The 25,185-nt window shown below is 51.2% G+C and overlaps 1 protein-coding gene across 4 annotated transcripts in view; it reads right to left on the reverse strand.

Moving 5' to 3' along the window:
* The window catches only part of RGS12 (regulator of G protein signaling 12), a 120,540-nt gene that overhangs the window by 58,514 nt on the left and 36,841 nt on the right, over window positions 1-25,185 (reverse strand). For all 4 annotated transcript variants that reach the window (XM_057704708.1, XM_057704707.1, XM_057704709.1 and 1 more), the window contains exon 3: window positions 16,086-16,202. In XM_057704708.1, coding sequence (XP_057560691.1) covers window positions 16,086-16,202 — 117 coding nt within the window. The remainder of the gene's footprint in view (window positions 1-16,085; window positions 16,203-25,185) is intronic.

Raw genomic sequence — 25,185 nt, forward strand, 5'->3', positions numbered from 1 at the left:
CCGCGACGCAGTCCGCCCACTGCGGTGGGTCCTAACACCTCTCTGCTCAGTGCTGCCAGAGAAGGGCCCCCGCGCCACCCAAAAAAGACTATTTTTCTGGCTTTCACAGTGCAACCTTTTATATTCAAATCCCACTCAGTGCCCAGCGCACGCAGGGGTAAAGCCCCTTGGCGTCAGGCAAGCTCTTTCCCTGGGACTCCAGCAGCCCGAAGGCACCTGCCTGGGCAGAGAGGGGGCCACACAGATCTTTCACATCTGATTCTCACAAAGACTGAATGAGTGACAAGCCCCACCACGCGTGCGACGCGGCAGAACCTGTGTTCACACCCAGGACCCACAGGCCTGACTGGCCTCCCGGAGCGGCCCGGCCACTGCAGCGGGCATCTGAGGAGGCCGGGCATCTCCGCCCAGCAGGCACCAGGTGCTGCAGACCCTGACTGTGGGTCTGGCCCAGTGAGAGCAGAGCGGGGACACAGGGCCAGGTCGGCCGAGGCAGTGCCCACGCTGGTGCCCTGGGCCCTAGACCTCGGGAGGGGGGCCTGCTCCTGCAGCCCAGAGGGCGGTGTAGAACCTGCCAGCGGCTGCGGTGACACAGGGTCACTAAACTCTGCAGTTCTGCGCTCTGCCAGGCTCAGGAAGCCCACCAGCTCAGGCCTGGATGGACTGCCCCACTGGACAGCACACGGCCAATTCTGTCCCAGGCCTCCTGGACCACAGCTCCCACCCCAGCGAGCCGGTCAGACATAGCAGGGGTGCTCGGGCGCCAGTCCAAGGTCCACGAGGGGGTCCACAGAGGAGCCCACTAAGCTTTCTTTCTTCCTGCAACCATTTCTCGTGTCTCCTCGATGGCATCTCACAAGCATCGGAGGCTGCAGCAGCCCATCATGGTGTGCTTCAAATACGATGGATTGCTCTGTTTTGGCGAAGGGGCAGATACGTTTCAAAGTCTACTTACGCGGGACCTCATTCCTAAAAGACAGTGAAACCGACAGGTTCACTCGGCCAGGGGGAGCCTCACGTTCCTTCCAGGTCACATCGTCAGCTTCCCTGCGTGCTTCCTGAGTGGTTCTGGGCAACGCCTCCCCTCAAGGCTCACGGGTTCTCCTCTCCAAGAGGAAAGGCGCTTACAGGAGCCGTAGAGCCCCTCACAAACCCCAGCTCTCCTTTGAGTACATCCCCACTGTGGACGGAGCCCTGGCATTCCTGGGACATCCCGCCTTAAAGATGGACAATCTGAGGCTCAGAGCTCGCAGGGGGGCCTTCCCACACAGGCCCCTCCCTCCTTACTGCCCTTCACCTTGAGACTTCTCTCGCTGGGACTGACCTGGAGGCCACTGGCCCGTGGGCGGAGCCAGCCAGACCCACAGGACTGCACGCTGCCCCACCTTGCCACCCACTTCCTATGGCTTAAAATATGACCCTACAACCAGACTTTGTTATTTGCTGGGTTGAGCATTTGCAAAATTTCAAAATGAATCCAAATCGTTTACGTAGGCAAGTAAAAGGCAGATTTCTAGTGGTCTTTTTTTTCACTCAAAATAAAAAACATTTTCTAAAACTTGCCTCTATGGGAAGGAAAATGCAGCCTACTATATGCACAAGTTAGCAAGTGGTTCACTGGTACATATATTGGACACAATGTATCCAGAGTCCACTCTTCCACCAGGAGGTGGGGTGGGGTGGACAGGACACATTACAACTGCTGCAGAGACAGCCAGAGGCAGGCGCGCAGCAAGCACTCCGGTAAACATCAAAGCACCCCCACCCTCACAAGTGAGCTTCATTAGTACAAGGAGTTTTCAAAATACATGCTAAAGATTCGTAAAATCCATTAAAATCTGCCCTTCCTTCACAGGCATAATTCTTGACCTGTCCAGCAAACCTATTTCTATTTTCTATTTAAAAGGAATAATGCAGTCATTTTCCTAAACCCAACATCCAAACCAGTCACTTCTGAGCAAGTAGTTTCTCCTGCTCTCCTCTAAAGAAGGTCCTAATCAGATATCAGGAGAACGTATTAAGATGAAACGACTCTCAGAAGAGAACGGATTGAAACTGGTACTCGGTAACTAGTGACAACCTTTTGTAAAGAATTTAAATTTATTTTTGCCTTTACAACAACACAGCACAGCCACGAGAGGAAAATAAAAATTATTCTTTTTATTTAATCTCAATCCTTTTAAAAACATTCCACAGTAAATTCAACTTTATAAGCTCAGATACTAATCAATCATTAAGCATGACTGACAGTAGCTCCCCATGTACGTATACAAAGCAGACCAGCTCATTACATGTTAAAATGCTGGATATATACAACCAAATCACTGTGCTGTGCACCTAAAATTAACACACTGTAAATCCATTTTAAAAAATAAAACCATACTTCAATTTAAAAAAAAGAGGTTAGCTATAAAACAGTAATTTAAAGAGTATGAAAAATTTTAGTACAGTTATCTAGTTGAAATTTAATATCTCAACAAAATTAACTCATCTTCAAAATCTGTTAGAATTCCTATGGTAAGGACAAGGAAACACTGATGCTGTCTGTAAGGCTGACTCAGAATGCGGGCAGCATCCCCCTGAGAGGCTGGGGGAACCAGGCATGACCGACCCCCAGCCCAGCCTCGCTCTGGGTGTTGGTTTGTGGTCCCAGAGCCGAGGGGACTCTGCTTCCATGGGACTCACTTCAGGTGCCACGATGCAGACACAAGAAAGACATTTTAAAAGTTTACAATTCAAAGCTACCACACCAAACAGGCTGAAAACAACGCGGCAACCAAGGTGCCAAGTCTCCTTACAACAGTTCTGTTCAGGGACGAGAAACATCTGGAGCAGCTTACCTGCTGACTGTTTAAATGGTGAGCCTCCTTGGGCAACCCCTTTTCCAAATTCATCTTAAGGCAGGAGAGCATCCAGCCCACAGCAGGCACGCAGCTCTAAAACACACCACGCAGCCCGCCGCATGCCTGTGCACGTCAGAAAGTTTAAAGACATCTCAGATGAAGTTCCATTCCGCTCCCTCCGTAACCCATGGCAACAGGACACTGCAGGAAGCTGTGGTTTGCCAGGGATTCCGACTCTATCTCAATTGTCTCGTACAAAGAAAAAAAAAAGCCCTTTACATAAATCACACTGTGAGATCATTTTTAAAGTATTTCCTCTACCAAATCACACGAAAAAAATTTCAGCTGATAGGGGTAATTTCTCAGTCAGTACAGCAGCTGCAGAGAATTTGTTTTTCAGCAGCGTGGTGCAGTGTGCAGCCTTAATTACAGCGGCTGACAGTTCTATTATGAGCCTCTACGTGCATGCGCGTGTGCGGGGCCAGCCCTGGGACCCTGCCGTGTCCTGGGACGCGTCTTGGGGGCTCGGCCTCTGCTCCACGATCTGCTGTCTGCCTCCCAACACCTGACACAACCTGAAAGTGACGGAGCCGTGGCAGGTCCTGGTTTTAAGAGGGAAGAAGAAAAAGGAAACTGTTTTCAGAACCTAGGCATCACGGCAGAGCTGCCTGCTGGCTTTCTGGAGACTCGGGGTAAACTGCTCTCCCCAAGGCGCTTCCCTGTCAAAACCGCTCCACAGCCGGCACCCGGGGTCTCATCTAGGGGCTCCGGGGATGCCCCCTCACTCCTGCCTGTTAGACCAGGCGGACCCCGGCTCGCGTCCTGTCCAGGGCTGCGGGCGCAGCGATGCCCATGGGCCTGGAGTGGGGAAAAGAGCCTGGGGCCGGGGGTCAGGCCACCAGCCGGAATGCACCGAGCCCGCCTTACTCTGCTTTCTGTGGGAGAGACGTGCACATGGCCAGCGTGAGTGTCGCGTGCACGGGCAGAACTCTCACAGACTACAAGCGGGCACCGGCTCAAGCTTCCTCAGATAGACTTTCCCACACAATAACCATACAGAAGCAGGAGCGGGGCAGGAGCAGAGGCTGCCACGGCCACCCTCGCCACCACCACGGAGCACAGGGACGGCGGCCTGGTCCACGGGGGAGGTTGGGGGCTGTGATGGGCCCGCGAGGAGGACCAGGAGGAGGAAGGGAAGGGGCGACGGAGGGGGAGGAGGAGACAGAGCAGGAGGAGGGGGACAGGGAGGGACCATTGTGTGGAGGGGCAGGGAGGGGACCAGCAGCCCTGCCTCTCCCTCCGCGCAGCTGCCCCCACCCCACCCCCGCCCCAGAAGGGGGGCTCCAGGACACAGAAGCCACTCCTTCCAGCTCCCAGGGTCCCTGGGTGCTCGGCCTGGAGGGGCCTCAGAGCCCTTTCCTTGGCAGGGCCTCACCTTTAAGGAAAAGGGGGGGGGCGCCCTACAAACCAGGCCCTCAGGGCACGCGGACATCACCGTTACTCCCTCCCCGAGCAGCCTCGAGGCGGGAAGCGCTGTGAGGTGTGTGCTGCAGGCCTGCAGGGCTGAGACATGGGGCTGGACACAGTGACCTCCTCTCCACTCCCCAGCCTCACCTTCTAGCACGCACACCTGCACACATGCACACACACACCATTCCATGTGCACACACGCACACATCCAGAGGAAACCCGCTGGAGGGTTCTGGAAAGATGACCGTGGGGTTTTCAGGGTGGTCAGCCGAGGCTGTGACTCTGTGACCTGCTCCTCCTTGCTGGTTTCCCAGGGGCCTGTGCTCGTTCACAGGGGTTGGAAGAGGCGGTGGTCAGCAGCATCCTAGCCCCAGAGGCCCGCCAGACGGACCCTGGCGAGGACCACCAGGGACCAGGAAGAGAAGCGGACTGTCAGGCCACGCCCACAAGGCAAGCACAGAACCTCCTGGGACCTTGGGGACACCCAGCACCCACGTGCTGAGCCTCCCAGATGACCACTTCAGGGCCAAACTTGTCCTCATTTTAATCATTTCAGACAGAAATATACATGTCCTCGCAGAAGCAGCACCGTTTCACTTTGCGTGTTTTATCACGTTTAGCCCGAAAAGCAGCCCAGGCCCGTCAGGGTCCACGTGCAGCCGTCCCCTCTGGGTTCTTCTGTCCCTTTGGGCTTTCTCTGTCTCCTCTTTTGCTGTCGGTCGGCCTGCTCCTCTGCTGTCGGTCGTGCAAGGAGAGGAAAGGGCAGGGCAAGAATCCGGCCATGAACTCCCAGTGCTGGGTGGCACAGAGCCTGGCCCACCTCCTGGGGAAAGAGCGGTCCCCGGAGCTCCTGGAGCAAGTGACCAGGACATTCTGAGCACCAACCACACCCACCATTCCATCCTCCTTATTCTTGTAGGGGGTGTTAACCTGGGGCCAGGTGGGGGTGGGTTTAGACATGGGGCCGCGAGGTCCAGCACAGCCCCTAACAAACCCAGCAACTGCCGCTTAGGGCAGGAGAAGAAAAGCCTGGCAGCAGTGGATGGCGTGGAGCTGCCCGGTTTGGCCGAGACAAGACGGCCGCCTCTGAGAGCTCAAGGCAGCCACACCGTTAGCGCCTCCACAAGAGAGCAAGCAGCTGAAAAGCAGCGGGGTCTGGGGGGCACCCCAGCCGCGAAGGCAGACGACAGCACCCGTGGGCGAGTCCTGGGGCTGGAGGGACCCAGAGGCCTCTGTTCCCTGGGGCCACACCTGCCCGGGGGTCTGTCCTGAGCTGGGAATAGCACAAGAGTCTCTGCAGGGGCGTGGACCGGGTCAGAGCAGCTCAGGGAGGATGGGGGGTGTCCAGCCAGAAGGGACAGATGAGAGGGAGGGGAGGGCAACCAGGGGGAACAGGGGAGCCGGGGAGAGCAGGGATCCTCGCGCACTGCCGCCCAGGGGTCCCTCGCAGTGCCACCTGCGTCCCCAGGCACCTCTCACGAGTCACCGCCCTCACCCCACGCCAGTCCTGGGAGGGGGGCATCCTCCTTACTGCTCTGGACCCACCAGGGCTTCCCGAGGCTCCCACCCAGCCCCGGGTACAGCTGGGCCTGGAGGGGACAGACGCACGCTTTACCCGAGGTTCACAGCAACCAAGGGAGGTGAACGCAGACAACCTCAGAGACAGGCCTGCGCCAGCCCGCCCGGTCCCTCGCCCTCCACCAGGAGGCCGGCCCTGACCAGGACGAGGAGGCCAGCGAGGGCCAGGCCACCCATACTCGGGGGTGCACAGACTTCCCGGGCAAGAGGCTAAGTGGGTAAAAGGCGCAACCGTAGGAGGGTCCACAGTGACCATGGTGGCCTCACCTACCCTTCCAGCTCATCACCCCAGGCCTCCCACAGCCGCCTCAGGGCCTCGGCTGTGACCCCTGTGGGCAGAGACCCTCGAGTCCCCCCCTCAGTGCTGCTCTCCATCCCATTCACCATCTACCTGGCCCGAGCGCCCCACTCCCCAACCCCTCTCCTCGCCCGGACCACCATGTGGCCCCAAAGGTAATCCTAACTGCCCCCCTTCCTGCCCCAACACCCGTACTGTTCATCCTCGGCTCAGCGGCCAGCGGGACCCTTTCTAAACCCTGAAGCTGCCCTGCCCACCTCCCGCCCCTCATGTCTACGCATCCCGGCTGGGAGGCCAGCTCCTCCGGGACAGGGGTTGGTGTCAGTTTTGTCCAGTGCTGTTCACGGAGCCAGAATAACGTCTGCACACAGTAGGTGTTCAATAAGCAGTCACTGAATGAGGAGACACTTGAGGCACTGAGAAACCCTAGTATACGCCCCTGGCATAAATAATTTAAAGAGTAGACTAGCAAATGAAAGACCAAAATAAGCAAAAACGGGGACTTCCCCGGTGGTCCAGTGGTTAAGACTCCGCACTTCCAATGCAGGGGGCCCGGGTTCAACCCCTGGTCATGGAACTAGATCCTGCACGCCACAACTAAAAGATCCCGCATGCCACAACTAAGATCCCGCATGCCACAACTAAGATCCCACATGCCACAACTAAGATCCCACATGCCACAACTAAACATCCGCATGCCGCAACTGAAAAGATCCTGCATGCCGCAACTGAAAAGATCCCGCAGGCCGCAACTAAAAAGATCCCGCATGCCGCAACTAAAAAGATCCCGCATGCCGCAACGAAGATCCTGCATGCAGCAACTAAACACCCCACATGCTGCAACTAAGACTAGCAGCAACCAAATAAATATTTTAAAAAACAAAACAAAACAAAAGCAGAAACTTCTAAGTTAAATTCAAATAGCAAAACAGCAAAAGTAAGAAATAGGTTAAAAGAGCTTGCTTTGAAACAGAGTAGATTTCACCCTGGATAATGTGGTCTCCGTAAACTGCCCCGGGTCCCAGAGGTGAGCCAAGGCTGGAAGGAGGGAAGCAAACCAGACAAGCGGCCACAGCCGGCAGCCAGGCTCTCAGTCTCAGGTCTGAGGTCCAGCTTGGAGTCCTGCTGCCTTTGCAGCGGGGGGTCAGTCTCAGGGACCGGCCCAACAGAGCTCAGGGAGCTGGGGTAAAGCAGCTCACTCGACCTCAACCTCAGCATCACAGGGACCTCGTGAAGCTCCCTACCCCCAAAGCCCCCTGGCTCCCCTGCGGAGAAGTCTGGACAAGTTGCCAGGGAGAAAACCGCATGACCTCAGCGCCCCCTGCTGTCCAGGCTGCGCACTGCCAGGTGAGCGGAACCAGCACAGGCTGCCCTTGACCCAGGGAGCAGGCGCAGAGAAACGCCTGCCAACAGTCAGCAGTGGCTCAGCCAGCCCCACGCACAACGCCGGTCAACACCCTCCAGTGAGTGACGGGGAGGGGCAGCTCCTGGAAGCTGGGTTGGGGCACTGTTCCCTTAAGGCTTGCGCTGCTCAGCTCGGGACCCCTGCACCCGGGCCCCTCTTTGAGGCCCTGGGCACCGTGAAGATGTCCCACAAACGCAAGGGCCTCTTCTGAGGCTGGCTGTACACGCTGCAGGCAGAGGCGAGCCTGCAGTGCTGGCCCCACTCTTCCTGCCCTGCCTCTCGGGTCCCCGCCTCATGGGTGACCAACTGCATGGTCATGACCAAAACACATAGAAACTCGCTTCCACACCTCCTGTCTCAAGAGCCCTCCAGGGAGGACCCCACACACACCTGCCCCCACCTGTCACCAGCTCATCTCCCTCCCTCGCCCTTCAACCTCCTTGCTCCCCTCTGAGGCTCGCGGGCTGCACTGCCCACTCAGCAGTCACAGGGCTGGAGGAGACACGACCGTGCTGGTCGCATTTACCAGAAGCTGTGGCACACGTTCAGAAAAAAGCACGAGCGGAAACAGTGGCCCGTCACAGCGTGAAGCCCCTGCAGCCCGCCAGGTCCGTCTCTCTACGGTTCTGCACTGGACATGCCACCACGAGCCATGGCTACATGGATGGAACCGTGCAGACGCGTCCTCTGGTGTCCGCCTGCCCCCGTGACATCTGCATGTCGGTCACGAGACAGCCACAGGGCACTGCAGGGAGAGCCAGTCCCACTGTGGGGGGGGAGGGGACGACACTGCCTCGAGCAGCTGCCTGTCTCCCATGTCGTCTCAGATAGGGCGGAAGCCCAGCTCAGGACACCTGTGTCTTCAGTGTCCCTGGTAACGGCGAACACTCCCCCGGGCTTGGCAGGAGTCCGGCTGCTTCACGTCCACACCAACACTCACACCGTCCGCTGGTCTTTTCCACTTCAGACATCCTGGGGTGTGGGCCTCTGGCTGCAATTTGCCTCCCTGGTGACTAAGGTGGATGGAAGCCTTTCCAGGGCTGGACCTGCCATTAGTCATCATCTCTCATCAAAGGCCTGTCTGAATCTCTTGCCTGCTTTGCTCTGGTAGGTGCTGTGGGGACATGGGGCCTCCGCGGGTCACCACACCTGTGTCCCTCCCACCCCCACCCCCACACTCCAGGGATGGTGCACTTGGATGAAGGCAGGTTCCAGGCATTCGCTGGTCACAGTCAGTCTTGGCCCCTATGGTCAGTGCTTTCTGTGTTCAGCTTAAAAAGTCTCTCCCTCCCCAACACCACGAACACATGCGTCTAGTCTACCCCCTACTAACTCTCGTCTGCCCTTTGCAGGGAGCTCTGCGACACAGCTGGATTAACTGCATATACACAGTGTGGGGGGAGATCAAGGTTTTCTTTCCTTCTCTCTTTTTCCATGTACCCCTCTACTGACTCCAGCACCACCAAGAAGACCACAGCCATCCCTGCTCCGCACATTCAGCCCGAGGGCCCGCGGGCGCTGGGTCTGTTTCTTGCTCTCTCCTGCTCCACTGGTCACCTGTCTATCCGTGTGCCGACACTTACACAGTCTTACGTTGCTCTAACTTTATAATAAGTTTTGGTAGCTGATAGGGGAAGTCTTCCTACCTTATTCCTCTTCAAGAAGAATCTTGGCTACACTTGGCCCTTTGCATTTCCATGAAATTTTACAATCATCTTCTTAAATTCCACAAGACACCTGTTGGGATTGTGATTAAAATTACACGGAATCTATGTGTCATTTACTGTCTCCACAGCGGACGTTTGTATATTGACCACACATCCAGCAACTCTGCTAAACTTATTCATTACTTTTAAGCATGAAGACAAGATTCTTTTGGATTTTCCATGTTACAGTCACATCATAGGAGAATAACACTGTCATTTTCCTTTGCAAGTTTTCTAACTTCTGTTGTTCTACTTTCTTAGTACACGGACTAGGACTTGCAGTAAACATTTAAATGGAAATGGTAACAGCAGACCTCTTTCCTCACTCCTGATCTCAGAGGGAAAGCTTAACTCTGAAGCACGGTATAGGTTTTCTTATACCCTTATCAGGTTGAGGAAGTTCCCCTTAATCCCTATTTTGTTAAGCATTTTTTTTTAAACCATGAACAGATAACTGAATTTTACCAAATGCCTTTCCTGCTTCTGTTAAGATGATATATGATTTTTCTACTTTACTGTGTTACTATGGTAAATTACATGGACTGATTTTCAAATATTAAAAAAAAACACTCTGTCCTTGGAACAAACATGGACAGCTGGATCCAGGAGGCATGATGTGATTTAGGGCCTTCCACCCCTCTTACCAGCGAGCTGCCCAGTCGCCCTCCTTTCCTCTAAGGTCTTTGTCAGCTTTTAGTGCCAAGGTTTTGGAGGCCCCATAAAATAAGTCGGAAAGTAATCCTTCTTTACCAATTCTTTTGCTGGTTTGTTTGTTAGTTTTCAGTTTCATTAATTTCTGCTCTGTCCTTCATCACTGTCCAGCCTCTACCTCCTTTATGTCTGTTTTACAGCTCTTTTTCTAACCTCTTGAGATGACTTCCTACTTTCCTGGCATTCCTAACATATGCATCGTAAAGCTATGAATGTTCCCCTAAACACAGTTTTAGCTATATCCCACAGGCTTGGATGTATTTCATCATTCAAAATACGTTCTAATTTCCACAGTGATTCTTCTCTGAACTCTGGATCACTCAGCAGCTCACTTAGGACGTGAGTGCGGTGCCTCCTCTTTGCCACTGGCTTCCGCTACACCTGCCTGTGGCCACGGACAGACTCTGGGTGAAGAGACGTCCGTGTCTGTTGAGACTTGCTTTACGGCCCAGCACGTGGTCAGCTTTCCTACATGTTCCCAGGGGGAGAGAAGGATGCATTTACTGGGTGCCGTGCATACATGAGTCTAGCAGGCCAAGCTGTCAGATCCTCTACCTCTTACTGAGCTTTTCCTGCTCAATCTGCCAGTTACTGAGCAAGGAGTTTAAAAATCCCCTGCTGTCAGGGCTTCCCTGGTGGTGCAGAGGTTAAGAATCTGCCTGCCAATGCAGGGGACATGGGTTCAAGCCCCGGACCAGGAAGATCCCACATGCCACGGAGCAACTAAGCCCATGCACCACAACTACTGAGCCCGCACTCTAGAGCCCATGAGCCACAATTATTGACATCCCCCCACACCGCAATTACTGAAGCCCATGTGCCTAGAGCCCGTGCTCCACAAGAGAAGCCACCACAATAAGAAGCCTGTGCACTGCAATGAAGAGTAGCCCCCATTTTCCACAACTACAGAAAGCCAGCATGCAGCAATGAAGACTCAACGCAACCAATAAAAAAAAACAAATAAATTTTTTTAAAATAAAAAATAAATAAATAAATAAAAATCTGCTGTCAGTACAGGTTCGTCCAATTCTGTTCCTACGTCTGTCAATTTCTGCTGTAGACACGTTGAGACTATGTAACTGAATGCACACAAATTTCAGAACTGTAGCTCCCTGCTGCCTCACTGAGGAAGGCTTCCTGTCTATGTGTGGGGCGCTCTGCCTGGGAGGCCGCTTTGAGATCAACACAGCCCCACTACCATCCTTCTGATGAGCACTGCATGGTGTCTGCTCTTCATTCTTCCATTCACATTGGTCTCCTAAGTTTTAGATGTGTCCCTAGTAAACAGCATAACCAGGCTTTCAATGCTGCCCGACAGTCTCCCCTTTCTAACTGGCATATTTGACCACTTTACTGTTGATGTACCCACCAGCTGGATGGCTCAGCTGGACTGAACCCCCTGGACCCTCTCATAGATGCTGCCTACTTGTCCTTCCTGCTCTTCACCCTTTGTGTCTCCTTTCCTCCTATTTCACATCCTTTCAAATTCAATATTTTTTATTATTCTGTTTTCTCCTTCTATTCATTTAAAAGTTATTATTTTACCCTTAGGTTACCCTGGAGATTACAACATGCATCCTTACCTTATAAAAATCAAATTTTAATCACACCTTTATCTTCTTCCTCGTGGAGGTAGGCACCCAGAAACATCAGACCTCCATTCTCCCCTCCCAGTGCTCATCCCGCTGTGCTGTAATTTAATTTCATGTATTTTCTTAAAAAAAAAATTATTTATTTATTTGGCTGCTCAGGGTTTTAGTTGTGGCACTCAGAATCTTCGTTGCTGCGTGTGGGATCTTTGCTGCAGCATACAGGCTCTTTAGTTGTGGCATGTGGGATCTTTAGCTGTGGCACAAGGGCTCTTAGTTGCAGCATGTAGGCTCTCAGTTGTGGCATGAGAGCTCTTAGTTACTGCATGTAGGATCTAGTTCCCTGACCAGAGATCAAACCCAGGCCTCCTACATTGGGAGTGCAGAGTCTTAACCACTGGGCCACCAGGGAAGTCCCAATTTCATGTATTTTCAAGCCAAACAAAACACAGTTATTCTCATTTTACATAGTCACCACCCACTTGGATTGACCGACACAGTCATTGTTTTATTGCTCTATTCTGTCTGGTCCTCCCTGGGTCCTCCTCCTCGCCCCAGAGTTTAGAATCTGCTGCAGGGGACCCAACCTAAGACACAATGTTGGAACTGGCCTTGTGCAGAGGAGCCAGGCTGGTGGTCACTGAACACTGAGGCCCCAGCAGGGTTACTAACAGGCCCAGGGTGATTAATGACCATTAAAGGCAAGATGTGAAAGCCGGTGCTTCTGGGGAGGGAGCCAAACAACGGTGTGAGGACCAGGAGCAGGGATGGCCCAGAGGCTGCCTGGCACACCTGCCGAAGAGCGCAGGACGCAGGGAAGGACAGACAGACAGGGCGTTCTACAGGCTTCCCTTAGAAATAGCCTCACCAATGGCGAGTGTTAGTTATTTGTGCTTCCACAGTTTGAAATCTTCAGGCAAAAAGGTAGCAAAGACGTAATCCCACGTCTCTAACATACTATTCTGACAAAACTAAGAGGTTCGGAGGTGGTGGAAAGAGCGTGTGCTCCGCAGCCCATGGCCTAAAGAACACTATGCCTGCACGCGGGTTCTCGTTGTGATATGGGGACACTCAGAGGAAAGGGCAGGAGATGCCAGCCTGCCCTCAGTCAGCCATGCGGATAACGGCAGACCCCTGGGTGTCTGTCATGAAGGGAAGTAAGCAATGACCTCAGGGCCCAGAGCGCTTGTCCGGAAGCAGATCTCGCATCACTGCCAAGCCACACGTGCTGGCTCCTGGCCTCCCGGGGCTCGGGCCCCTGCAGAGAGCCTTCCCTCAGGACGATGCAGAGACAACACCTGGATAAATTCCCAAAGGGAGAATGCAGGCTTGGCGGGGACCCCCTCTCGGGACCCCAGAGCCCCGAGGCCCAGCACTGGTGCTTGTTCTAGCCTCGGGGCCCCACGGGCTGCCCCACAGCTGCTCCTGCTCCCACCGCCTGGTACCACGCACCCCAACACCCCATAACCTGCCCCCGACTCTCTGAAAACCCTCTGGAACCAGTTCCCCCTTCCATCCGGATAATGAGGTGATTTCAAGGCCCTTTCTGGCTCTCACAGCCAAAGAGTCCAGCTTAGCATCAGAATACAAAGTAACTTGCTGTTTTAAGCAAAAAGAAACCCCAAAGTCAATTTATTCCAGATAATTGTTACTGAGTTTGTAAGAAATTATCTTATGGGACTTCCTAGGTGGTGCAGTGGTTAAGAATCTGCCTGCCAGTGCAGGGGACACAGGTTTGAACCCTGGTCCAGGAAGATCCCACATGCAACGGAGCAACTAAGCCCATGTGCCACAATTATTGAGCCTGTGTGCTGCAATGACGGAAGCCCATGCAACTACTGAAGCCCACCTAGAGCCTGTGCTCTGCAACAAAAGAAGCCACCACAATGAGAAGCCCACGCACCACAATGAAGCGTAGCCCCCGCTCTCCACAACTAGAGAAAGCCCGCACACAGCAACCAAGACCCAACACAGCCAATAAATTAATTAATTAATTTTAAAAAAAAGGAAAGAAATTATCTCATGGTTAATTTTTAGACATTACTGAACTGAAACTGATACTTGCACACTTGTATTCACAGCAGCAACAGCTACAGTGGCCAAAAGGTGGAGCAGCCCAAGTGTCCACCGTCAGACGGACGGATAACACAATGTGGTCCATCCGCACAGTGGAATGTGACTCAGCCTTAATCAGGAAGGAAATTCGGACACCTGCCACAACATGGGTGAACCATGAAGATACTATGCTGAGTGAAAAAAGCCAGACACAAAAGTCAAATTCCTGAAGGCAGAAAGTAGGACAGTGGGTGCCAGGGGCTGGGGAAGGGGAGGGGAGTGAGTAAGTGAGTGAGTGACAGGCACCAGGTCTCAGCTGCAGGAGGTGGGAGCCTTCCAGAGCTGACATTGGTGATGGCTGCAAAATGATGTGAGTGCACTTACTGCCCTGAACTGGACACTTAAAAATGGTAAATTTTATGTTCTATTTCACTACAATTAAAAATATATATATACAAAGACACTAAACAAAGGTAGAAAAAAGCCACAAAGAAGATATTTTCAAAATATTTATCTGACAAAGGATCTATATCCCCAAAATGTAAAGAACTACTACAAAATCTATTTTTAAAATAATAAAATAAATAAAATAAAAATTTAAAAACTAAAAGAAGGACATGAATAGGCTATGAATACAGAAAAGAGAAAACCTGAACAGCCAGACAGCCCATTACGGAACACTCAGTGTCACTCACAGTCAGTGAAATGCAATTAAAATGAGCTGGCATTTTATTGAAATGGAAAATCTCAGTTGGACAGTACCAGGTGTCGGTGAGCAGCGGGGAACAGGGCCTCTCGTCCTGCTGGTGACCAGAGCCTGCGTGGGGCTCGGCCACGCCTGTCACAGCCACCTGACTCCAGAACATGCTCTCATGGTCCCGGGTGTGCACATGGACCCTTGTACGACACCATCCACTGCAGCTCTGTTCAGAGAAGACGGTTTCCAGCCTTCCTCCGAGTGCCCAGCAGTAGCAGAATGGGTAAGAAATTGTGGCATGTTCATAATGGAATGCCACATAACAAGCAAAACTACAAGGCAAAGCCTCAATGCATAACACAGTGTTTCAAAAGTGGCAGAATACGACATGTAGTACAACTACATCCGTGTAAAACTATAAAACACACAAAATGAACCAGTAAAAGGACCATGGCTGCCAAGGTCCAGGGCAAGCAGGGAGGGATGGCCAGGCAGAGCACCCAGGGTTTTAGGGCAGTGAAACTGTTCTGTGTGATACTGTGATGGTGGCTGCGTGACCTTGTCCGTCTGCCCAAATCTTTAGGATGACATACAGCCCAAGGAGTGACCTCCACGCAAACTGTGAACTTCAGCTAATAATCATGTAGTCAGCATTGCGGGCACAAGGGAACTCTCTGTTCTTCCTGCTTAACTTTTCTGTAAACCTAAAATTGCTCTGAGTAAAGTCTATTAATTTTTTAAGGGTTACAGATCAAAGGAAAGAACCACACAAGATGATACTCTCAGTACCTGTGGATCAATATCACATCTTTAAAAACAGGTATGAAATAGAGCAAGACCCTGGGGGCCTTCCTGGGGACACACCCTCCAGTGACCCCCACCTCTTGTTTGTAGAAAAGCTTTAGCCTCCTAGGCCTTCCCCAAGTCCAAAGAGCAAATTTTAACCAGAGAAGTGAGAAAATGCAGAATCAAAAGAAAGCAGTCAAGCAGGGCAAAATAATAACAGTTTAGCCATAAAACAAAGTCAGAGACCTTCAGTTCCTCCTCAAGGGCTGTAGATACTATTCTGAGCCATGTCATTGAGCCGTTCTGCAGATACTGAAATGCCCACCAGGGGGAAGAAGTTAACTGCAGGCTGACCACCAACATGTAGACCCCAGACCAGCTGGAACCAGAAGGCTGATGACTGGGATTCGGAAACATCACCCCGTTACCTCACCACCGACCACAGAACTGCGCACAAGCTGATCACATAACCCTTGACCCCCTCCCTCACACTGCCTTTAAAAGCCCTTCGCTGAAAGCCATCGGGGAGTCTGGGTCTTCTGAGCACAAGCTGCCTGTTCTTCTTGTCTGACACCCACGATAAAGGCTATACTTTTCTCCCCCCACAACCCAGTGTCAATAGATTAGCTTTTCTGTGCGTTGGGCAAACAGACCCAGGTTTGGTTTGGTAGCAGGTAATGACAGGCCCCCCCAGAGGGTTCTTGTGTCTGTGACGGCATCTGGCCCATAAGAGAACAGGGGACACAGATTGATGCTGTGTAGACAGAGGGGCAGAGGAATGGGTGGGGACGTGGCAGGGGAGGGGCCGGGTGTGCATAGAGCCCCACTCGAAGATTGAGGTTACGGGAGAGGGAGGGGGTAGGAAATGGGTGGGATTCAAAGGAGATTCAGATGAATCATTTTTAAAAACCTGGATAATAAAAGAAGAAACACTAAAAGGAAGTTACCTCAAGATCATCGAGGGAGCGTGTGATGCTCAGCCTCCTGGACCTCCCGAAGGACCTGCGGGCAGTGGCGCGTGGGGCAGGCGGAACGAGTGCAGCGCCCCGGCCCAGCCTCGAGCCCTGAAACAAAGAAAAAGACATCGTTACCTTCTTGGGAGGAGACGCTGGTTCAGCCTGACGCATCTCACTGCCTGGAGAGACTGGAGAGAAGGCCTCAACCTCATGTTACGTTTGAGTCGCCACAACCGAAAACGCAAACTTGAAAAAAGTCATCCCAGGGCCCCCGGCGTTTGCTGTGCCACTTCCAACGCCAGCCTCCAACTCCACGTCAAGGGCAAGGGAAAAATACGTGCACATGTTTGAGAAAGCATGAGTGGGTGGAGGAAATGGCTGGTAATATAAAGGCCGGTTTCCAGCAAGCTCATGCTTTCACATAATTTTATAAGCATTTTAGGAAATTAAAGAATCCCTAGACGTTCAGCTGGTGCCTGAAGACCAGACCAACCCAAGTGCATGAAATAACCAGCCATTAAGACGGCTAATTCTCTCTCTGGGAAACGACCAGAATTAACGCATTGCCATCACGCCAGACGTCTCCCCAAAAGTGCTTCCAGCAAATAAGTCATCACGTTTTAAAAATAAAAACACCACAGCTGAAAATCTCTGATTTCCTGTGTGCTCGAAATCCTAAGTGGCCAGCTTCAGGCATAAAGGAAGTTACGTGTTTCTGAAGACTGTGAGGCCTCAGGCTCTCTCTGCTCCCCACCTGCATAGGGACCCTGGGCGTCTCGCAGCACTTCCTTGTAAAGCTCTCTGGGCTGTTTCTGCACCACCAACCTTGCAGACCCAGCTGGCGAGGGGAAGAGGGCACAGACCCTGTCCCAGAGCCCATCACAGAAGGTGGGCTTGGGGCTTAGGGACAACAGCTACGTAACGAGCACAACTTGTAAGGTCCGGTTCCTACAAAACTCTGCACATCAGGAAGAATTCTAAGCCCAAAATCAAGTCAGCTTCAGAATTAACAAATCTATTTCCAACATGACACTGGACAGACACACAGAGGTGACTCTGGCGTAACATGTGGGAGCTGAAGAAGGGCTCCTCGTCACAGTGAATCACCTCCTCGAGAGAAAAGCTGAGACTGGGTCTCCTGCTCAAGAAAGAAAAGGATGAATATGTAGGAAAGGACATTCAAATCGAGACAGAAAAATTAAGGAATATGTTTGTTTATTCAATAAACATCTAAGAGCCAGGCAGTCATCCAGAGTGAAAACAGACACTTATTTAAAAGACAGAAACAAGGTTTGTGGCATAACTTCCAAGCCAATAAAGGAGGTGATGCAGGAAGCAAGAAAACCAACAACAGCCTTGAAAACAAAACACACAAACAAAGGCAGGAAAGGAGGACAGAGTCTATGGAAAACAGATTTACAGAAAGTACACAGTAACATCATGGAACAAAGACTACACATGCCAGTGATCCCAACAAACATAAATGGTCAAATTTCCCAATTTATTCCAGTCTTACTCTTGAATCTCAGAATGTCAAATTGGATCCAGAAAAACATCCAGCTACCTGCCACTCATAGAACATGGAGAAATGGAAAAGTTTAAATAAAAGCACAGAAAATCCTGACTCAGAGAAAGCTTGTGTAGCTATGTTAATAACAGACAAAATGGATTTCGTCTCTAATAGGGTTTTTAAATAAAAGATTCAATATATCAAAAAGGGAGGAAGAAGAGGTAGAAAAGGGAAGAAAAATGCCACCATTTATTTTATAACTTTATGAGGTTAGAATAAACTTGATACCAAAACCAGACAATGAGAGAAGGGAAAAGTATAAGACACTCTCACTCATAAACAGAGATTCAAAAATTCTACAAATATACGAGCAAACCAAACCCACCACTGTATAAAAAGATAAGCACAAGTTAGGCTTATCTCAGGAATGCAAGCATGGTTCAACATTCAAAACTCTATCCGTGTAATATACCACATTAGCATTTTAAAGGAGGAAGCCCATTGGATTGTCTCAATGAACGCAAAAGCACCAAAAAAGAAAGGCTAAAATTCAACACCCACTCATGACGGCAAGTATTAACAAATATGAACAGAAGTAATCCTGGCAAGGCAGCTGCGCATAGAAAGCAGCAAATCAATTGTACTTTTATATATCACAAAAGTTAACATTTATAATTTTTAAGTAGGTACCATTTATAATAGTAACAAAATATATAAGGTATCTATGAATAAATCTAGCTAAATAATCTAAGAAGAAATCTAATTAACAATGTTTATGAAGGTAGCTATAAAATCTTACTGAAAGAAAATTAAGAAAATCCAAATAAATGAATGAAGAGAGAGACCATTTTCATGGATAGGAAGACTCAATATCCTGGATATGTCCGTTCTCCCAATAAAAAAGTCAATAGCATTTTTTTGGAGAATTTATTAGCTGATTGTAAAATCTATATAAAAGAGCAAGGTTCAAGCAAAGCCAAGATCAGATGAGGTGATTCAGCGTATCAGATACGAAGACTTACTACAAAGCTACAATTCTAAAAGTAGAGTGGGGTTGGGGTATTGACAGTGGAGGACAGAGAACTGAGGCCTACACGGCTGTGCACACGCGGCGCTTGGCAGAGGACGCCGCTGGGCCTCCTGAGAGCGTGAACTTAATGCTCCAACAGCTGGCGTCCAGACAGAGGAAAAAATTACCTTGCCATTCACCTTATTCCATTCACAAAAATCAACTCCGAAAAAACTTTCAGGGGAAGAAAAGGAGAAAATCTTTCTGTTCTCAGGGTAGTAGTGAATGTGTTACATCCAAAGTGCAAGAGAAAGGCTGACAAGCTGGATGACATTAATGTCAAGAACTTCTGTTCATCAAAATGCCACAGCACATGAAACACGGAGAGGGCATACATGGAACGCATGTAATCGGCGAAGGTTAATAGCCAGGATCTGTAACCCCTACCAATCAGAGAGAAGGACAACCCAACAGAACAATGGGCAAACTCTTCAGTAGGTGCCTCAACAAAGAGGAAATCAAATTTTTATGATCAAGGGAATGCAAACTAAAGCCACAACAAGATACCATTTTACAACTACCAGACTGGCAAAAACTGGAGGAGTCTGACGAAGTTTCAGCAAGGATGTGGAATGATCTGACCTCTTACAGCAGCTGGTGCAGGACTGGGAAAACAGCATGTTTCTGCACAGTTAGGGCATTCCGAGCAAATTTTACTGAGACTTGGGACCTGGACTAAAAGTTTCCAAGTCCTGGGACTCAGTGGTTAAATTATGACAGAATAGGGGACTTCCCTGGTGGTTCAGTGGTAAAGAATTTGCCTTACAATGCAGGGGACGCGGGTTCGATCCCTGGTCAGGGAACTAAGATGCCACATGCCGCAGAGCAACTAAGCCAAGCTTGGGAACCTCAACTAGAGCCCGCATGCTGCAAGCTACAGACCCATGTGCTCTGGAACCCGAGTGCCACAACTACAGAGCCCGCGGGCCCTGGAGCCTGCACGCCACAACTAGAGAGAAGCCTGCGCGCCACAGCAAGATCCCAAGTGCCACAACTAAGACCCGACGCAGCCAAAAATACATAAAATAAATAAATAATAAATAAATCTTTTAAGAAATTATGACGGAATAAATGGTGAGAACTCCAGGAGAGACTGACATTTCAGAGGAGTGAGGCCTGGAACACCTCCCAGGAGAGGCTGGTCTTATGTCTCTCCTGGAGATACCCACCCGCACTGCAAAGGGTAAGAGGAGAAACCCAGGATTTCCCTTGCCTGGAAAGAGGATTTGCTTAGAGTAAAGGTTTCTCTCCCTGTCTCAGGGCAGGAAGGGGGCAGCATGTGTATAAGCTCCGGGTTCCCTGTTATGGGAGTTGAAGGGTGACACCCGATGTAGTTCTCATTGCTTCGGTCCAGGGCAAGGACAGGCACGGGGGAAGCACCGTAGCATTGTACATCAGTAATTAAATCTGTGCCTGCTTCAGAGGCCTGTCTACTGTCAATATGAATGAATACAGAGGCCAAAAGCTTAAGACCCAGCTCTGCTAACAAAGCAGGCATCCCATTCTTCAGACAGAGCCTGAGAAATGCCTTCATATACACACCCGGAGACACGTGCAAGAACATTCATCAAAGCATCATCAGTCATTGCATTGATTGCTGTGTGTGTGCGTGCGTGCATGTGTGTGTGTGTGTGTGTGTGTGTGTGTGGTGTGGCAGTGGCGGTGGTATACTCACACAATGGAATATTATATAATTAGAATGATGAACTGCAGCCTCGGATAATATCATGGGCAAGTCTGAAATGATATTCAGTGATTTAAGATCAGGTTGCAGAAGACTGTGTTATAAAGCCGTTTTTATAAAGCTGAAGAAACAGCAAAACTAATGTCAACTACAAATTGGCATTTTCCATTGGCACTTGCCATCTGCCTCTGCAAGGATTAAATCAGTGTTCTGCAGCTGCTGATTTTCAACACCCCTGAAAGGAGCTCAGAGTGGAGAGCAGGAATGAGGCCCTCTGTGCTCTGCGGGAAACTGGCAGAACAGGTCTTTCACATAGTCAGATGTTTTCAGGAGCCAATTTTATGAGCCCAATTCTTGCATCCCCTCGTATCTAGAAAAACACTAAGATCCTTCATGGTGACGACTGCTCCTCGTGACTAGCAGAAATCTTCTGCTAAAACATACGTGCTCGACTGCATGTACTCCCCCTTCCCCAAAATCACAGGTATGCTGACCGTCCCCCCGCCTCTTTGGAGCAGTTTCTCAGAGCTACCTGGGATGCTGTCTCCCGGGCTGCCGTCCTCACTTCGCCCCCAGTAAAACGTCACTCGCAACTCTCACGTTGTGCATTTTTTTAAGCTGACTAATCAATAAGGGAGTCAAGCACTCACACACTTGTGATTCTGGCAGGAACACGGTGGCCACTTAGCTCTGGACATTCTCACTTTCCTGGAAACTATACAAAACCAAAGAACAGTAAGCGGTGCGTCCCTTTGTGACTCTGCTCCTTTGCTCCCGAGTCCTTCACCTCAGTGTCGCCCACTCTCCGTCCTACAGAGAGCATCCAGCTCCTCCGGGAGCCCTGCCCTGCCTATTCCCGGAGGGGCCTGGGCCTCAGAGTGCGCGCGCAGCACTGAGCACCCCCCCCCCCCCCCACCCCGCCCAGGGCTCGGTGCACAGGGTCAGAAGGAAGGCGGGCGTGCAAGCGAGTGCGCAGGGAGCTGTGGATCCCAGAGGGCCCGGCCCAGCCCAGCCTGGCCAGGGGCCTCTGCCCGGGTGTTATCTCCCCAGGCCAGCTGACTCTCCACTGTTTGCTTCCTCTCCCTCTGCTATGCAGAGAGTGATGCAATGTCGCCCGAGGGCATTGTTTACAAGAGGTGAAGATCAAAGCTGCTCTTTTCAGAGGGAATTAAATCATGGGGCCCTAGTCTGGCCTTTTTAGTATTCTGCAGATTTTTTTTAGAATCTATTTTAAAACTTCCTCTCATTGTACTAGAAAAACTGCACAAGATTTGTCTGTTGAATTCGATACTCTCTAGCTGGAGAGCCGATGAGCCTGTCCTTAGCGATGCCACAGAGATACTGCTACGGCTTCCAGTACCAATCCGGGCTTTGTTCGCATTAGAAGAATTCAGAAAGTAATTTTCATTTTTTTCTCTGAAGGCATTATTTTTAGTAAGTAAAATATGTTCAGATTCCCATAATAAAAAATTCAAAACAACACACAATAAAATTACAGCATCCTGGACCCTCCCAGCTTTCACTTACTACCCCGAGGTAACTACTACTATCCATGCGGAGTGTTTCCTTTTAATTTTTCTATATATTTACATATAAACATAAGTACTCTTTAAAATGTACAGGATTATTTGGGGGTATTGAAATACTTTACACAAAAGCAGGATCGTATTAAATATGCACACGTGACCTGCTTTTTCACTTTGCATGCCTCGGGAGCCTTTCCCCGTGAGTGATACCCAGCCCCACCCCTGTGGCAGAGCCCAGAGCCACAGTCCCCTCTGACCAGTTCTGGAAATCGGGGCTGCACACCTGGCTGTGCAGCCACACCTCCCAGCCCGCCTTGCCGCAGGGTGCAGTCACGTGACGAGGCCTGGCCAGTGAGGAGCAGCAGAAGGGTTCACGCAGCTTCTGCTGGGACTCCACCACTCCCTCTCCCCCTCCTGCAGGCCCCCCTTCCTGCAGGTTCCCCCACTTCCTGCAGGCCCCCCTCCTGCAGGTTCCCCCTTTCTGCAGGCACCCCCCTCTGGCAGGTTCCCCCCGCTACAGGTTCCCCCCTTCCTGCAGGCACCCCACCCCCCCCACAGGCTCTCCTCACCTCCTGCAGGTTGGAATGTGGATGCAGGCCATCTCACACCTGCGGAGCAGCTGTCTTCAAGTTCCCGTGGAGGCACCTATGGGCGACGGCAACAACCCCACAGAAGGAACCCGGCTCCTGATGAAGAGGGAGCCTCCACATTGCCCTGGCAGCTCACCCACACTCACAGGCAGGACAGCACAGCCGTTCAGGTTCAAGCCACTTTAAAGTCCTGAGTCTTTAGACTGAAACTCATGCCACACGTAAATGAGTGCATGCAGCCTACAGTGTGAAAATATGCTTTTCTTCACTCCATTGTCAATAAGCACTTTCTATTCAATCAACAAGATTTCAGCGCTTGTCACTACTGCCAGCTTGGATGGGACTCACTCCTAAACGTCTGTCCTTCTGCATCCACTGCAGGTCTCTCTGGGCAGCAGTCCTCAGACACTGTGGTCTCAGGATGCCGGGACACTCTTAACAATTTCTGAGGAGCCCAAAGGGCTTTTGTCTTTGTGGGTTTCATCTATGAATATTTTCCAAATTAAAAATTAAACTGAGAAATTTTTAAATATTTATTAGTTCATTTCAAAATAACAATTAAAAATCCTTTACGTTATCACAATAACATACTTTCATTTAAAAATTATCTAAAATCCATATGTGCAAAGTTAAACAATGTGGATTTTGTTACTGAACCAGATATTTTAATTAATATTATTCTTAGAATATCAATTTTCAAAGAAGCAGAATTAAGCATCCTTCCTCAAACTGAACATAAGTGAGTCATTTTTGATAACACAGACTGCATCTCAAGAGCCTGGATTTCCTCTCTCACATCCCTTTTGTTACTCATAGACTTTAAATTTCGTCTCCATTAATACTAACTTCTACTTCTGTTGGCTACAGACATTAAGCAGAAAGAAAAGCAAAGTAAACAAGATGGAAAAGCACCTATTTATAAACATTATTTAACTCTTGTCAACAACGTCATACACTCAGCTAAGTCTAGGAGTGATGGGCCCCCAGCCCCCAGCCCCCAGCCCCAATCCCTCATGGCGCCCGCATAAGCACTGCCCGGGTCAGTACACTAGGAGTTAGAGCATTGGATGTTACCAGGAAGAGGTCAAAATGCCGAGCATTCCCTCTGTAAACCTCCCACTTGACCAGCGTAATAAAAGAGCTTGAGGCAGAGAGGTGTCCACCAGAATGGGCAAGAGTGGGAAAGAAGGGCCTCTCTTTGGCCGGGTTCCCTCCAGGCTTCCATAGGAGTAAGGGGTCCCAGAAAGCCGAGATCTGGACTGAGCTAGGGTATAAAGGGCCAAGAAGACAGCGACAAAGCCCAGGTAAAGGAGCATCATGAAAAGATGACCGTCTGGACACATAACCGATCAGACTCAGAGACCAACTGGTGACTGAATGCAGTGGTGCCGTCCTTCTGAGAGCTGGCTCTGTGCACACAGAACAGAAGGGCTGCGTGCCAGCAATTTCCAAGGGGAGTTTTCATACAAAGAGCTGTCGAGTGCAAGGTGGAAGTACTCATTAACACACAGAGGTCACTGAAGACCATCCTAGGGCCGGTGGGAGGGGTGGGGGGTGGAGAGAGGGCCTAAGGGAAGGAGTCCTGGCAGGGTCCCCTCCCCAGGCCTGGGACTGGGTGTGCTTGCCCCTATTAGTCACAGGCAACACCCCTCAGGGGCACAGGCAGCCAAGGCTGGCTCAAAAGGAGAAGCTGGTGGGGGGGGGGGGGGGGGGGGAGGGCGGTGAGAAGTCCACTGGGGGTGTGAAAAGCTCCAAGGTTTCCCCAGCATCCGCAAGGCCATGGAGGGCTGTGCCCACGCCGAGGGCACAGCTGCAGAGCCCTGCACCAGCAGAAGTGAAGGCCCGGGTGGGCCCGTCAGCTGCCTGGCTGAGCACTGAAGACTGCACACACACAGGGCCCCTCAGCAAAGACCGGAGACTGACAGCTCCAAGCATCTGAGGAAATCTCTGCCCAGTCACTAGCCGACCTCTAAGCAAACCAAGCCGAGACCTCGTGGCCACACACAACAAAGAATGCCCAGGACAGAATTTGCTCCGGAAAGCCATTAAACAAACACAACAAACAGCAAGGATGATCGGTCGGGACGGTGCTGGAGGGGACAGCGCGTCTCTACTCCTAGACGGCTGCACGCTGTGCTGTGCGCCCTGTCGAGTTTCTTGGCGGCATGAAGATCAGATGGAGTGTGCAGGGGGTGCCGGGTGCTGGGCTGAGCCAGGCATCTCTGGCCTCTTAGCACCAAGCCCACCCCCTTTGCCGGCGTCGGACACTGGAGCTGGGCCTTGCAGACGGGGCTCGGCTGCCAGGGGCTGCGCTGGTTCCCGGCGGGCTGTTCTCCAGGCAGCGGGAGCCGTCTGTGCCCTCCCGCCCGCGTCCTCCTCGGGGCCATCGCTCCGGGGCAGCCCTGGCTGCCGCCTCACGGGCCTCCTCCTCTTGGTTCTAAGTCTCTCCCCGGTTTGCTGCCCTCGCCCCTCTGCTGCTTCCTCCTTGGGGTTCCATTAGCGCTCCCTCGGCACTGGGCCACCTCTGGTCCGGGTACGGATTCTTCACGCTAACTTCTCCCTGTTCAGATCGCTGGTGTAGTTTTCTGTCTCCTGGCTGGATCCTGACGGACACGGCACAGAGTAAGACACTGAAGCCACTCTCACCACAGAGGGGAATGTATGGTACCTCTGGACACCAGCTACTCGACCTTCCACCACCTCTGGCATCTC

This window comes from Hippopotamus amphibius, chromosome 13 (assembly GCF_030028045.1).
Source record: "Hippopotamus amphibius kiboko isolate mHipAmp2 chromosome 13, mHipAmp2.hap2, whole genome shotgun sequence".
Taxonomy (NCBI): domain Eukaryota; kingdom Metazoa; phylum Chordata; class Mammalia; order Artiodactyla; family Hippopotamidae; genus Hippopotamus; species Hippopotamus amphibius.